The following is a 14,827-nucleotide window of genomic DNA, read 5'->3' as shown; positions in this document are numbered from 1 at the left end:
GGGATTAAAGATGGTTTTAGGAGCCAGGGGCAGAGATGCAATGAGAGGATTTGATATCATAATTCAAGGAAAACACACACAGACAACAGGGAGAACAATGCTTTGGGGAATAGCCCATGTGCAAGGCACTGTAGAAAATGCTTGATATACTTTATATAATCTTTGCAACCAAGGTGAAGCAATTATCTTCATGTGAGAGACGAAAGACTGAAGTTCAGAGTGATTATCTCATTACCCCAAGGTTACACTTTAATAAGTGTTGGCTCCAGCGTTTAACTTTAGGTCAGCCTAACTGCTACATCACATTGCAAAGCAATCAAAGAGGTAGGGGAAGAAAAATGAGGGAAATGAATTATCATGAGAACAAGGAATGAAAAGACCAAGTATCTTAATGAACTATATGGGGGCCACGGGATAGAAAAGACAGAGGTAAGGAGGTGAAATGTCTTCAAATTTAGTAGCTCCAGCTTTTGTTGGGAATTGGTGCCAAAGCCATATAGATGCCAGGCTTAGGGACATCAAGAAAGGCTATGTAGGGACCTTCAACTGTGCTTGGCCTAGCTGGAGGTTGAGTTCCATCTACAATTGTACATTTTAACTTACTCAAACACTTATCCCAGAAGCATCCAGATGACTTTCCAACCTTCTTTTTAGCAGGAGAAACTACTTTTTTAAACTTAAAATATAGGAACATACCAGATAAAAGTGGAGTTATTCAAGTTGAGAGAAAGGAAGTGCTGCTCTCTACCTCCTCCTTGCTCCTCTCTACCCTGAACTATATTTCAGGCCCTGAGAAACCTGCCTGCTTTACATAACACCATTTGAAAACCCTGCTGTATTTTTCCTTTTTTTTTCAGTGAGGAAGGGAAGTGATTATTATTATAGGTAAGAAAAGCTAGAAAACTGAAGGTAAAAGTCATTTGCTTTAGGTACAAATAATTTAGGAATCCAGCTGAGAATAGAACAGAGGTTTCCAAACTCCCCATCAGTCAGTGTTCTTTCTGGCCCTTGACTCAAATTTTATTTGTTTAAAAAGGAATGTAACATTTGCTTTCTAAGATTTCATTCAACAGACATTTGTTAACTACCTATACATGCAAAACAGTTAAGACTAAGTAAATGTTGACTTAACTTTTATAGACTAAAAGAAAAAGAAAATAAACTACCCAAAAACATATTTTACTACTTAATAAGGAGCTTACTTTGTGAGACTGCAAAATTACAAACACCAGAAGATTATTTGGTCAGACCCAATTTAAAGCTCTAGGCAGACAAGAAGGGTTTTTGTAACACACAACTGCTTTATAAAATCTGCCTTCTAGATGAAGCAGATAACTCCTGAGGAAGACTCCGAGTTTGAAAATAGAAGCAGTAGCTAAGAAACTGTAGTAGTTTGTGTGTTCCTTTCCACCCATTTTGTATTTGAAGTTTATATTAATCTTTAGCTTTTTTGTTTTAAACCTCCTGAAACTAAATCCAAGTTAATTGAAAGGTTATTCGAAGTCTATGAATCACCCTTGGAAGAAGCAGGTTGAAAATTGGGGTACTGAGACTCACTTCACTTTCCCTATCTAGAGGAGAAAGAAAAAAAAAAAGTCCACAAAAAAGGAGTGTGGCAATTTCCCAAAAGCCAAGATGCTGTTAGAAGTAGAAAATGCGGGACGCCTGGGTGGCTCAGTCGGTTAAGCGTCTGCCTTCGGCTCAGGTCATGATCCCAGGGTCCTGGGATCGAGTCCCGCATCGGGCTCCCTGCTCCGCAGGGAGCCTGCTTCTCCCTCTGCCTCTGTCTCTCTCTCTGTCTCTCATGAATAAATAAAAAAATAAAAAAAAAAATCTTAAAAAAAAAAGTTGAAAATGGAAGGAAATTTTGTCGTCTAAATGACCTCATAGACAAGTAGATGTTTCAACATACTCCCACCCCTCCCAGAATTTTAAAGAAGATCTGTGTTTTCCTGTCAGAAAGTAGTTGTGGTTGAAATAAGGACATGAAGTGGGGACTGTAACTGAGAAGAAAGGGAGAATGTGGAGTGCTGGTGGGTTTGGGACTGTGCTTGAAAGCATTTTGGGGTAAACTTGCTTTTTAATTATGTATGTGCTTCTGTTGCTTTAAAAAAACAAACTTTTGTTAGCTTTGCCGAGATTCATGTGATATGAATTGGGATGGGAGAACCTGATTTCTGGAGTAACTAGGGATTTGTGCATTGGATATAATAGCGAACTCTGGGAAACCTTAATAGAATGGTTCATGATTTTATATGACAGTCTGGGGGAAATGTAGCTCTTAGTTGTAGTCAGGGGATGATGGGCATATCTGCTTCTGTGTGAGAATCCTATCCTCAGATTCTGACATGCAGAAGTTTGTTCCTTTGTTGATGAAAAATCTATTCTCTGAAAGACAGATTTGTTCATTAAGAGCCAATTATGACTTGTATGCATGCAGTCGATGACATTCTAGTACTGAGAGTCATCAGCTATGCCGCTGCCAGACTTCATTGTTTATTGTAGTTTATGTAGCTTTCAGATGGAGCTAAATATAAACTTGAAGACTTTCTCCAAACCTTTATACTTAGTAAATTTACTAGTTTTTTGTGTATAATAACTGGGTGGGGTGGATGCAGGATGCTGGCAGCACAGAATCACAGCTAGGGCTTGGAGGAACTCGAAGCTGGTTTGCACTATTTGCCAATTGGAAGACTGTGAACTGGTAGATCAATATTCCACCCCCAACCCCAAGTTTCAGTAAGGTTGTCTTTATGTTACATGATTCAGTTCAAGGTCAAGGCAGCTTAGAGATTATCAGCTAAAGATGGGACCTGTTATTTCTACCTTTGATTCTCATATCTAAATGAAAGAGTTTTAGATCCTATAACTATGTCTTTTTTTTTTTTTTTTGAGAGAGAGAAAGAACATGTGCACACATGTAAGGGTGGTGGTAGGGGAGGAGCAGAGGTAGAGGGAGAGGGAGAGAGAGAATGTTAAGCAGTGTCTACACTTGGCTCGGAGCCCGACAGGGACTTGATCCCACAATGCTGAGATCATGACCTGAGCTGAAATCAAGAGTTAGACGCTTAACAGACTGAGCCACCCAGGTGCCCCATGTCTTACAGAAGCTGGTGCTATTCCTTGACTTCTCTTCGATGCCTCTTCTTATGACTCTAGTGTTTTTCAACCTTCTTTTAAAAATGTAATGAATCCCCCCCCCCAAATATTTAGTAATTACAAAGGGAAAACTAGTAAGTTTACAGTGGAGAATTCTGGCAGACACCATCTTAACCAAGCAATCTAGGTTCGTATCACTAGGAATGCACATGACAGCATGTATTCCCTGATAGGATGCCCTGAGAAGGGCACATCAGACAAACACAAGTTGAGGCACACTCTACAAAACAATTGGTCAGTACCTTTCAAAAGTGTCAAGGTCATGAAAAACAAAGAATCGGGAACATTGACAAGTTGAAGACATGCAGCTAAATGCAATGTAAGATACTGGATTGGGTCCTAGAGCCAAAAAAAAAAAAAGGACATTAGTGGAAAGCATTGGTAAAAAATAATTTCTGGGGGCGCCTGGGTGGCTCAGTCGTTAAGCGTCTGCCTTCGGCTCAGGTCATGGTCTCAGGGTCCTGGGATGGAGCCCCGCATCGGGCTCCCTGCTCAGCAGGAAGCCTGCCTCTCCCTCTCCCACTCCCCCTGCTTGTGTTCCTGCTCTAGCTATCTCTCTCTCTGTCAAATAAATAAATAAAATCTTAAAAAAAAAATAATTTCTGTACTTCAGTTTATATTATTATATGAAGGTTAATTTCTTAGTGTATAATTGTTCTATTATGGTATATAAGATATTAACATAAGAATAGAGTGGGGGGGCACCTGGGTGGCTCAGTCATTAAGCATCTGCCTTCAGCTCAGGTCATGATCCCAGGGTCCTGGGATGGAGTCCCCCATTGGGCTCCCTGCTCAGCGGGAGGCCTGCCTCTCCCCTCTCCCATTCCCCCTGTTTGTGTTCCCTCTCTCGCTATCTCTCTTACTGTCAAATAAATAAATAAAATCTTAAAAAAAAAAAAAAAAAGAATACAGTGTGTGAAGGGTATATGGAAATTCTCTATACTATTTTTGCAACTCTTCTGTAAGTTTAAAATTATCTCAAAATAAAATGTTTTTCTTTTAAATGTGGTGACCCAAATTGGCCTATTCTTTCAATAAGGGTTATTAAAAAATTACTCTCCTGAATAAGATAGGAAGGGTATTTCATATGATTGGTATATTTAATTTTTTAGTTCTTTTGTTATTTTTTTTTAATTTAACTTTAATTTTTTAGTTCTTTTGTTATTATGTGTTGAATAGATGTAAAGTTTATAACAAATGTGTAAGTTGTAAAGAGTAACAATAACATAAACACAAGTGTAGCTTGAAGCTCTCAGTATATATGGCTTTTCCATCCTCCCCACTCTCTCCCTAACCTTTATCCTGAATTTTGTACTTTCATTCTCTCGTTTCTCTTTATAGGTTTACCTTGAAAGTATGTGTTCCTAATGATAGAGTTTTGCATGATTTTTAACTTTATGTAAGTGGAACATCGTATGTATTCTTTTGTAATTTTCCTCCTAAATATTATATTCCTGAGATTTAATCATGTTAATGTGCTTAACTGTAGTTCATTCATTTTCACTGCTGTGTAGCTTTCCGTTGTACGAACATACCACAGGTTACTTCTCTATTTTACCATTAATAGCTATTTGGTTGGTTTCCAATTTTGCTGTTATGAAGAATGCTACCATACACATCCTGTATATGACATATTATGAGAGTCTCCATAGGGTGTATACATAAAATGGACTGACTGGATTATAGGATAAATGCCCCATCAACTCTATAAGATAAAGCCAAATTGTTTCCCAAAGTGGTTGTTCAATTTTTAAGACCATCAACAGTATGTAAGTGTTCCACTGGTTCCACTTTTTCTCTAGCACAGTATTATTAGACTTAAAACTTTTTTACCAATTTAGTGGGTATGTATATTAAAATTTTAAAACAAGCACTATGGCAGACATTTTCATACCTTATTTAACTTAATCCTCTCATAACTCTTCTCTGTCCCGTAATAGACACAAATGTTGTACTTAGTTTGTAATACATAATTACCCCTAACTCTCTCTCTGACAAATTTATTCTTTAGTGGGTCTTTCTCCATCTTGTATCTCCCTAATTTATTTCCTGTTTCTTTTTTTTAAATCTCAGTTTAGAAAAAATTTGAGGGAAGGCTCTCTGGTTTCTAAGTGGTTACTAATTTACCCCAGCTCACATTGTCATTTTTAGTAGCAGACTGAAATTAAACCTGGTTCCCTAGCTCCCAATCTTTTTCTTTTCTCTTTTTTTTCTCTCTCTCTTCCCTTTTTCCTCCCACATTCCATTTCTTCCTCCCTTCCCTCACATTCTTCCTCTCTGAGGTTTTTGTTTGTTTGTTTTCCTTTTCTTCCTCTGAGTTTAACAGCTTAAATATACTTTCCAGATGGCTGCTTTGTAATGTGATGTGTGTGCAGAGAACATCACCAGATTGGGTGAGTTCCTGATTCTAGCTAAACAGTCATTACTCAGGCCCCTGGCTGGCCATTAAGTCCCTTATAACCATTTCACGTTCCTAGCTATACTCCTTGTGTGGATTTGGCCAGACTACCCTCTGAGAGCTGCTGATGGCCCTGCAGGGGATGGAGAGAAGCCAGAACTTCAGGACATCCCATCCTTGGCTCTTCTTTCTTGGCAGCTGTAGAAACCCCAAGCCTACTGTGAAGATGTAGGCAACTTACAGTAGGATTGGGTTCCTAGAGAATGGTGATATTAGAACTGCTAAAATTATTTAGGAAAACACAGATTCTGTTGACAGAAGAAACAGACATTAGGTTGGGATACAAACTTTGTAGCCAACAAGCACAAATAATTTTGTTTGGCCTGCACAATATTTAATTTTCTTTCTTTTTCATTTGGATACTTTTATAGGAAGCATGCATTCTCCAATTTGTCCCAGTACCCAGCATTTCATTTCCTATTGTTTTATATCTAACTGCTGTTAACTTTCTGGCTCCTATTTGAGTTATTTGATGCAACTCTGCCTAGATTACTGAAATATGCATTTTATCCTTAATGAGGTCACTTGGGCCTCACAGCAGAACTGGAAGATACATTGTTATTCCAAATCACAGTTTTCCAGCTAGTTGTGTTTTTTTTGGTTTGGTTTATGTTGTTGTTGTTGTTGTTGTTGTTTTCTGATAGCTGAACATCTCTTGGCTGGAAATATCCTTTTATTTAGACTTTACATTTCCCTAAAGATATGAATTTTTTCCCCATCTGATCCTGTTTGGGGTGATTAAGATGAAAATACCTATAAAGTTTTCTAGTCTTGGCTTATCCACACTTAGTGGCTTGGGAGACCTGAAAGAAATTGTTTAAAATAAATATACTTTATTGGCCTTTTCTGGGTTGGGTTAAGGATGAAGAGAAAGAAGAGTTTTTCTGTGTAGCAAACTCATGGGGTTTCATGAAGTATAATTTTCAAAAAGTTAAAAAATATGACTCTCATATAAATACAAATATTTTATTTGTAGGTGTCAAATATCTTATTTAACTCATTAATTAGTGAGGTAATCAGTAATAAGTTAAGACCAGTTCAAATGAAAATGTAGGAGCTAAGTATTTACAGGAAATTTAATAAAGGTTAAGATAAGATTTCTGATTTATACATAAAACTAATTGAATTCCTAAAGTGCACAAGTCATAACCTTTGGAGTTATCTTTTTCACCAAACATAAAATATTTTTATTTCTATGGGATAAAAATCTACAAGTTAACCCCTGCCTACAGAATTATAGAATAGTCCCATCAATAGAAAATTAAAGATGTCAATCCAGAACTGCACTAAGAGATCACCCAATAATTCTTTGTCTGTTTCCAATGATCTGTTACAGATAATTTTTCTGACGAAGTGTAGTCATCAGCCTAGACTTGATTGCCAGAAAGTGGAATCTGTTTGCCAAGCTTTGAAAATACAACTTTATGATGAGGACATATGAAATGAATTCCAAAATTTAGCATATGTATCTTAGAGGTAGATTATTTTGGAATTCAGGGAACAAGTTCCAAGTTTCTTAAGCACATGTTTCTTAAGCACATGTTTAAGTGAAATGGTATTGGCATGAGAAATTCTTATACTGAATCTTTTTATTTCCTTTGCAGAAATTCCATGGAATTATAGTTGGTACTATTCTGCAATGTCTCTAATTGAAAGACAAAGTGAGGGCAGACAAAGTGAAGGTAGGTGAACTCAGTAAATATCTAAGTCTCTATGTCATTATTATTGCCTCCAAAAGTAAGTGTGTGTGCATTGAGTACACGTGCTAATGTACATAGGACAGACAAATAGACCGGCCAGTCTATCACTCAAACCACCAATCTACCAAACAACTGACCAGGAAAGGAAATATACTTTGCAGAAGTAAATACTTTGTCCTTACAAGTACAAACTCCACTGTTTGGTTATCTGAGAATTCTGACGTGAGTAGTTCCAGTCTCTTGTACTTTTATTTCTATTTCTATTTTATTTTGTACTTTTATTTGGAAGTTCACCGGAAAAGCCTGTGTTCCTTTTCCTCTCCCCATCCTTCACAACAGCCTCCTGCTAAAAAGAAGTGTTCAGTGTGAAAAGAGGCTGCTGAAACAGATAAGGTCATCCTTTGCAGACTCTTTGTGGACAGAGCAAATAGATCTGGCTATGGTATTAGGGAGGATTTCCATACCACTTCCATGCTCTCCTGTGGTGAATCCAAGTACTAAAGGGAGCTGGGGTAATCACACCCAAGCCTGACACGAGAAAAAAAATTTTTCTGACATAAAATTTTCAAAAAGGAAGCCAGAATGTAGTTCTATATTTAGAACTGCCTGACATGAAAAAAAAATTTTTTTTGACATAAAATTTTGAAAAGCAAGCCAGAATATAGTTCTATATTTAGGCTTCCTTTTGAGGAATGAAGAAGGTGCAGAGAATGAAATTAGGTCACTGATTTCAGGTCACACTAAACCTTTATTTTCTGTCATTGTGCAGTTGTCTGATTCCTGGAGGGAACTCATTTCAAGGGCACATAGTTCCATAAAGAAGAATTCCATCCCAAGGGCACAGGCTTTAGTTCCAGGAAGAGGAAGTCAGGGACCTCCCAACTGAGGGAAAAACCAGGGAGTCCTTTCCTACTCTCAGAACTGCTAAAGGAAAGAAGGCTGGGGAAAAACAAGTTAACTGACCAATTTCTCCCGCATCTTCTTATGAACAGAAAATATGGGAGAGGAGAATACTTTAGGGAACAGTAAATTCAAGGTAAAAGAACGATGTGGCAATCATCAGTAAGGACTGATTTACTTATTCAACAAATATTTATTGATCACCAAATGAATGCTGGCCACTGTGCTACATGCTGGTAATAAAATGGCGACAAACCTACACAGAATCCCTGCTCTCACAGAAATTACAGCTTAGTGAAGGACAACCTTTAATTAAGTAGTAACACGTCAAATAATAGCACAGAGAAATATCAAATTATATCTACAATAAATGCTGTGAAGTAAGATCATATGGGGGCATTGTGGTTAAGAGCATGGCTTCTGGAGCCATACTGTTTAGGTTTGAATCCAAGCTCTGCCACTTACTATGTTATCTTGGGCAAGTCTCTTAATTTCTCTATGCTACAGTTTCTCATCTATGAAATCAGGCTAATAACAGTGCTACCTCATAAGTATGTTGTGAGGATTGAATGAAGAAATATTTGTAAAGCACTTAGGACAGTATCTGGTACATGGTAAACACTAGGTAAATATGTAAAAAAAAAAACTTAATCTATAGGAGCTCTGATTTTTTTGTTGTTGTTGTTCGGGAAGATAACTAAGAACTTGAACATTTATAAATGGGGGTTATTTCAAAAGTCCAAAGTTTTACCAGTGAAAAATAATTGAAACTACTTTTCCTGGCCTAAACCCCTTTAAGTAGGCGAGGCCTACCTACTACAGTAGAGTTATTGCTTGTGCTGTTTTCAGCAGTGAGCAATTAATACTGGTCCTTCCAAGATGTTGGCCTCTTAGCTTGAGTCAACAAAATAACAGTGGCAAACCCAGTAATTTGGCTTCTGCCCTTTTCTAGGCTATCAACCTATTCTGGTTGGAAAACTTACAGTACATAGAGTGAATATTGACTGGTTCTAGTGTCTTGCTTATCTACCCTCTCCATTCTATACATCATATTAATCTTCCGAAATTCCAGTTTTATCGTGTTTTTCCCTGCTCAAAGTCTTTCTGGGATTCCTTGTCAGCTACTAATAATTTTAAGGTCATCAGCCTAACATTAAAGCCCTGACTTTATAGTCTTGTTTCCTGCCTCCTTCAGACTCTTCTTACCTCTGTAATATCATACAACTTGTCCAGTCTCAGTGCCAAACTTTTCATTAGGTTCTTCTTCCTGCTTACATACCTGTCTCCTATATTTATATTGAACGGATGTTCATCGTTTAGGTTTAGTGCAAGTTTTTCTCCATGAAGCCTTCTCCAGCAATTCCAGCCACCAACCTCCCCTGTCCCCTCCCCTGCATTATCTTTCCATCTTGAATTCTTACAGTGCTTGGCTTCTGGAGTTTTTAAAAATAATAGCCTTATTGAGGGGCGCCTGGGTGGCTCAGTTGGTTAAGCGACTGCCTTCGGCTCAGGTCATGATCCTGGAGTCCCGGGATCGAGTCCCACGTCGGGCTCCCTGCTCGGGAGGGAGCCTGCTTCTCCCTCTCCTGCTCCCCCCTCTTGTGCTCTTTCTCTCTCTCACTCTCTCTCTCAAATAAATAAATAAAATCTTTAAAAAAAAAAAGTCTTATTGAGCCATAACTTACATGCCATTGAATTACCCTTTTAAAGCATACAATTTAGTGATTGTTAAAATATATTAGAACTGTGCCACTGTGACTATAATTTAATTTTAGAACATTTTCATCACCCCAAAAAGAAACCCCATACCCATTAGCAGTCACTCCCAATTCCTGCCTTCCCCACCCTCTAGCAACCACTAATTTACTTTCTATCTCTGTTGATTTGCCTATACTGGACATGACATAAATAGAATCATAAAATATCTGGCCTTTTGTGACTGGCTTCTTTCACTTAATATTTTCAAGGTTCATGTTGTAGTATGTATCAGTACTCCATTCCTTTGTAAGGCTGAATACCATTCCAATGTATGTATACACCACAATTTATCCATTCACCAGTAGGTAGACATTTGGGTTGTTTCCACTTTGGGGCTATTATGAACAATACTGCTGTAGCCATTCATGTATAAGCTTTTGTGTGAACATATCATTTCAATTCTCTTGAACGTACAATTAATTTTAAGTCTTACTTATATCCTATATTGAATTGTTGCTTTGCTGTTTTGGATATATCTTGTATGATTCTACTAAATTGTCTGCCTTGCACAGTGCCTACAGAGTTTCCTCTGTTCTGGAAAGTATATATGTATACATTTATATGTAAATGCCCTGAAGAGGAAGGGACACAAAGGATATACAGTCTGTTAATGGTTCTACTAAATTGTCTGGGAGAAAGGGAGAAAGAGGGGAAAGGAAACTTTCTTTCTTTATATTTCTGATTTTAGGTCTTTTACAATTAAAATATATTTATGTGTTACTTTGGGTTATTTGAAAAATCATTAAAGAAAAAAGTGTAATCACAAAGGGAAGGAAGTTGGAGAAACTAAAAGGAAAGGACAGAAAAAGAAAAAAAAGGAAAACAATAGGAAGGAGGAAGGGCATAGATATTGTGGCATTTAGAGCAGAAAATTAATCAGAACTTTAGTAATAGAATCCTACACAATACCACACTTAAAAACAAAAAATAGACCATGTATATTGCATAACTCTGTGTGAACATACTACAAACCATTGAATTGTACATTTTATTTTAAATAGGTGAATTATATGGTATGTATATCTCAATAAAGTTATTTAGGATAAAAAAGACATCTACAGTTTTTAGAGTTAGTTTCTAGAATTATGTTTCTTTAGAAAATATAAAGCAACAATTGAATTTATAGGAACTTTTCCTGACCTCAGTAACAGGAGCAGGGTAGCAAGATAAAATACACGATTCTCAATTAAATTTGAATCTCAATAAATAATGAATAATTTTTTAGTATAAATATGTCCCACGTAAATATTTGGGACATACTTGTCTTTGTATTTTTATTTGCTAAATCTGGCAACCCTAAACAAAGGGAATTAAGTTTTGAATCTCTTAAGAGTGAAATTGCTTCTTTAGTATCACTAGGATTTACTATTAGATCCAGCTTTGTGTGAATGGCATTTTGTTTCTAAATGATGGCCTTTATTATAAGTTTTCCAGCCTCTCATCTCCTATCCCAAGGAAGGTTTCATGACTGGGAAACCCTGAAAGTGATATCTAGCAGTTCAATCAAACATGATTAATTTTACCTTTACCACATTGATAAAAAATCATTGGCTCTACTTTCCAAATGTCAGAATGGCAAAGCACCACTCCCAACTTCGCTCTATATGGAGTGATATGAATGATATTCCTGTCAGCTTTTCCCTTGAGAGAAGAGGGAAGAAACCAAAGGTCTCCAACAGGAATAGTGGGTACGGCCTTTAGTTTTGTTTTTTGGCTTTTTAAAAGATTTATTTATTTTAGAGATTGAGAGAGCATGAGTGGGGAAGGGGCAAAGGGAAAGGGAGAGGAAGAGAGAGAATTTCAAACAGACTCCTTGCTGAGCACGGAGCCCAGCATGGGGCTTGATTTCATGACCCCGGAGATCATGACCTGAGCCAAAAGAGTCGGACGCCTAACTGACTTAGCCACCCAGGAGCCCCCCTTTAGTTCTGATCATGTCCTGAACTGTGCCAACTGACCAATCTTCTGTGTCACCCTATTACTAAATTAGGATTTGCTGGGTGTTTTGTTTTGTTTTGTTTGCTTTTATTACTATTTTGATTTTCTATTTGTTTTATTACTATTTTATTTTCTTTTATTACCATTTTGATTGTCCTTTGAGTAATTCTACTCTTATTTCTGCTCAGCTTGGACAGGTAAGTTAGTGAAGTTATGGAGGGAATGGGCAGAGGCAGAGGTAACAGAAGAGCTAGTAGCTCAAGAATTGGACTTTTCATGACATTCAAGACTTTAGTGAGCTTCCTCTCTAGATTCTTTTTTTTTAATTCTTTTTTAAAGATTTTATTTTTTTATTTGACAGAGAGAGACACAGTGAGAGAGGGAACACAAGCAGGGGGAGTGGGAGAGGGAGAAGCAGGCTTCCTGCTGAGCAGGGAGCCCGATGCGGGGCTCAATTCCAGGACCCTGAGATCATGACCTGAGCCAAAGGCAAACGCTTAACGACTGAGCCACCCAGGCGCCCCTCTTTTATTTTTTTTTAATTGAAAATATATGTAATTTTTAAACTTTCAAAAAATTACAAGTACAGCACAAATATCCATAATCTCCTCACCCAGATGCCTAATTGCTAATATCTTATCACATTTGCTTCATCTCTATATGTGTGTGTACCTATTATACATATTATGTTTATATATAACATTTATTATATATATAATAATTAGTTGTTTTCTGAGCCTTTTTTTTTAAGATTTTATTTATTTATTTGAGAGAGAGAGCATGAGCGTGTGGGGAGGGGTGGTGGGAGGGGTAGAGGGAGAGGGAGAAGCAGACTCCCCACTGAGCACGGAGCCCAAAGTGGGGCTCGATCCCAGGACCCTGAGATCATGACCTGAGCCAAAGGCAGATGCTTAACTTACTGAGCCACCCAGGCATCCCATTTTCTGAGCCTTTTGAGAACAAGTTGCAAACATGATGTCTCTTCACCCCTAAATACTTGGGTGTATATTTCTCCACATTGAGGACATTTTGCTACTTTACCATATAACCATTCAAGTTAGGAAGTCAGCATTAATACAAAACTATCATTCAAGTAATAGACTCTTGTACCCCCCATGTCACCTCCATTTAAATTTCACCAACTTCCCTAACAATGTCTCTTCTTCCTTTCTATGCTATCCCTTTCAGTAACACATGCTCCTATTATCTCTTTAGCCTCCTCCAGTGTGAAACTTCTCTATTTTTCCCTGCCTTTCATGTCTTCAACATTTTTACCTCTTTTTTTTTTCTTTTTTACTTTCTTTCTTTTTAATTTGAGTATAGTTGACACATAATATTACATTAGCTTCAGGTGTACAACATAGTGATTGGACAAGTTTATGCATTATGCTATGTTTACAAGTGTAGCTTGCATCTATCCTGATACATCAGTATATCGCTATTAAAATATTATTGAATATTTTATTCCCATGACTTTCTCAGGAAATACAAGCTTCCTGTTATGGTTGAATAAGTCTCCAGGTTCTTTTTGACACTACACTCTACCCACCCTCTTCAACCATGCTGAATATCCTCCTGTTTGCTGACCTTGGCATAGAAAGATCAACAAGGGGCACCTGGGTGGCTCAGTCGGTTGAGCGGCTGCCTTCGGCTCGGGTCGTGATCCCAGATACAGAGATTTAAAGAAAAGAAAAAAAGGAAAGATAGGGTCTCTACCTTTAAGTAGCTCTTTGTTTAGTGGGAGAAGATGGTATTATGAATAAATATGGTAAGTGAGCTAAATGTAAACCATGAGACATAGCAGTGGGCAGACTAAACCAGACTAAACCTGAAACATAATGAAGTGGTGATGAGAAAACAAATGAGTTACTGTTTATTCTGTGGGACCACAGGCCCTGGCCTTTCTTGTGGTGACTCTCTTCCATGTCATTTAGGTATTCTACTTACCATTCTTTAGATAGAAATATCATTTGTTGATATCTTAGAGATGTAGTCTGGGGAAAGGAAATAGAAATTTTTTTGTGTGTACCCAAGACTGGAAGTCATATGGTTAGCTGAATTTACTGGTACATGTTTCAGATTATACTATTTGACTACAAAGGGATAAATTGCCATCATTTGGAATCTAAGAAATTCCAGTATTCCTTTTTTTTTTAAAGATTTTATTTATTTATTTGTTTGTTTGTTTGTTTGTTTGTTTGACAGAAGGAGACACAGCAAGAGAGGGAACACAAGCAGGGGGGAGTGGGAGAGGGAGAAGCAGGCTTCCTGCTGAGCAGAGTTCCCGACTCGGGGCTCGATCCTAGGACCCTGGGATCATGACCTGAGCTGAAGGCAGATGCTTAACAACTGAGCCACCCAGGTGCCCCTAAGAAATTCCAGTATTCCTAAAGTAAACTGATGCCAACTAATCTGACCAGAAATTACAGAAATTAGCCAGTTATCCTTCCTCTGGCAGCTATCCTCACTTTTTAGAGATGGGAAAATTTTAGCCACAGGCATTAGATGACTTGAGTGAAATCACCTAGGCCTGTTGATCTAGAATAATAACAAGGGATCATTGCTGAGTTTCTCCCACTAGCACTTAATTGAGTTGGGAGTCTGGTGGTGTAAGGAGAGAGGGCCTGACTAATCTACTAGAGACTTGTATTCCTAAAATCATCTCACTGCTTTTCTTTCTTAGCTGGAAAATTCCATTTGTGATTGAGTTCCCACTATGAGCAAGGAGATATTTGCCGAGATCCTCCTAAGCCTAATTGCCACCTGACCAACGGCCTTCTTCCCTTTTTCTCCCTTCTTCCTCCTTCCTCTTGGTTACTTATTTTTCAGTGTGCCTCTTTCTCTAGTTCCCTCTTACAGAGCTCATTTTCCTTTTTAATTTCTGCCATTTCCTTGTCTAGGCTAATCTCCAATC

At 37.7% G+C, this 14,827-nt stretch overlaps 1 protein-coding gene across 1 annotated transcript in view; it reads left to right on the top strand.

Moving 5' to 3' along the window:
- Positions 1-14,827, top strand: part of LOC118017981 (phospholipid-transporting ATPase FetA-like) — a 118,723-nt gene that overhangs the window by 22,273 nt on the left and 81,623 nt on the right. The window contains exon 3 of the mRNA XM_035016383.1: positions 7,222-7,299. Within this exon, the coding sequence (XP_034872274.1) occupies positions 7,222-7,299 (78 nt within the window). The remainder of the gene's footprint in view (positions 1-7,221; positions 7,300-14,827) is intronic.

The sequence above is a fragment of the Mirounga leonina genome, unplaced genomic scaffold, assembly GCF_011800145.1.
Source record: "Mirounga leonina isolate KUSES-001 unplaced genomic scaffold, KU_Mleo_1.0 Mir_170, whole genome shotgun sequence".
Lineage (NCBI taxonomy): Eukaryota > Metazoa > Chordata > Mammalia > Carnivora > Phocidae > Mirounga > Mirounga leonina.
This window is presented reverse-complemented; position numbering and strand designations above follow the sequence as displayed.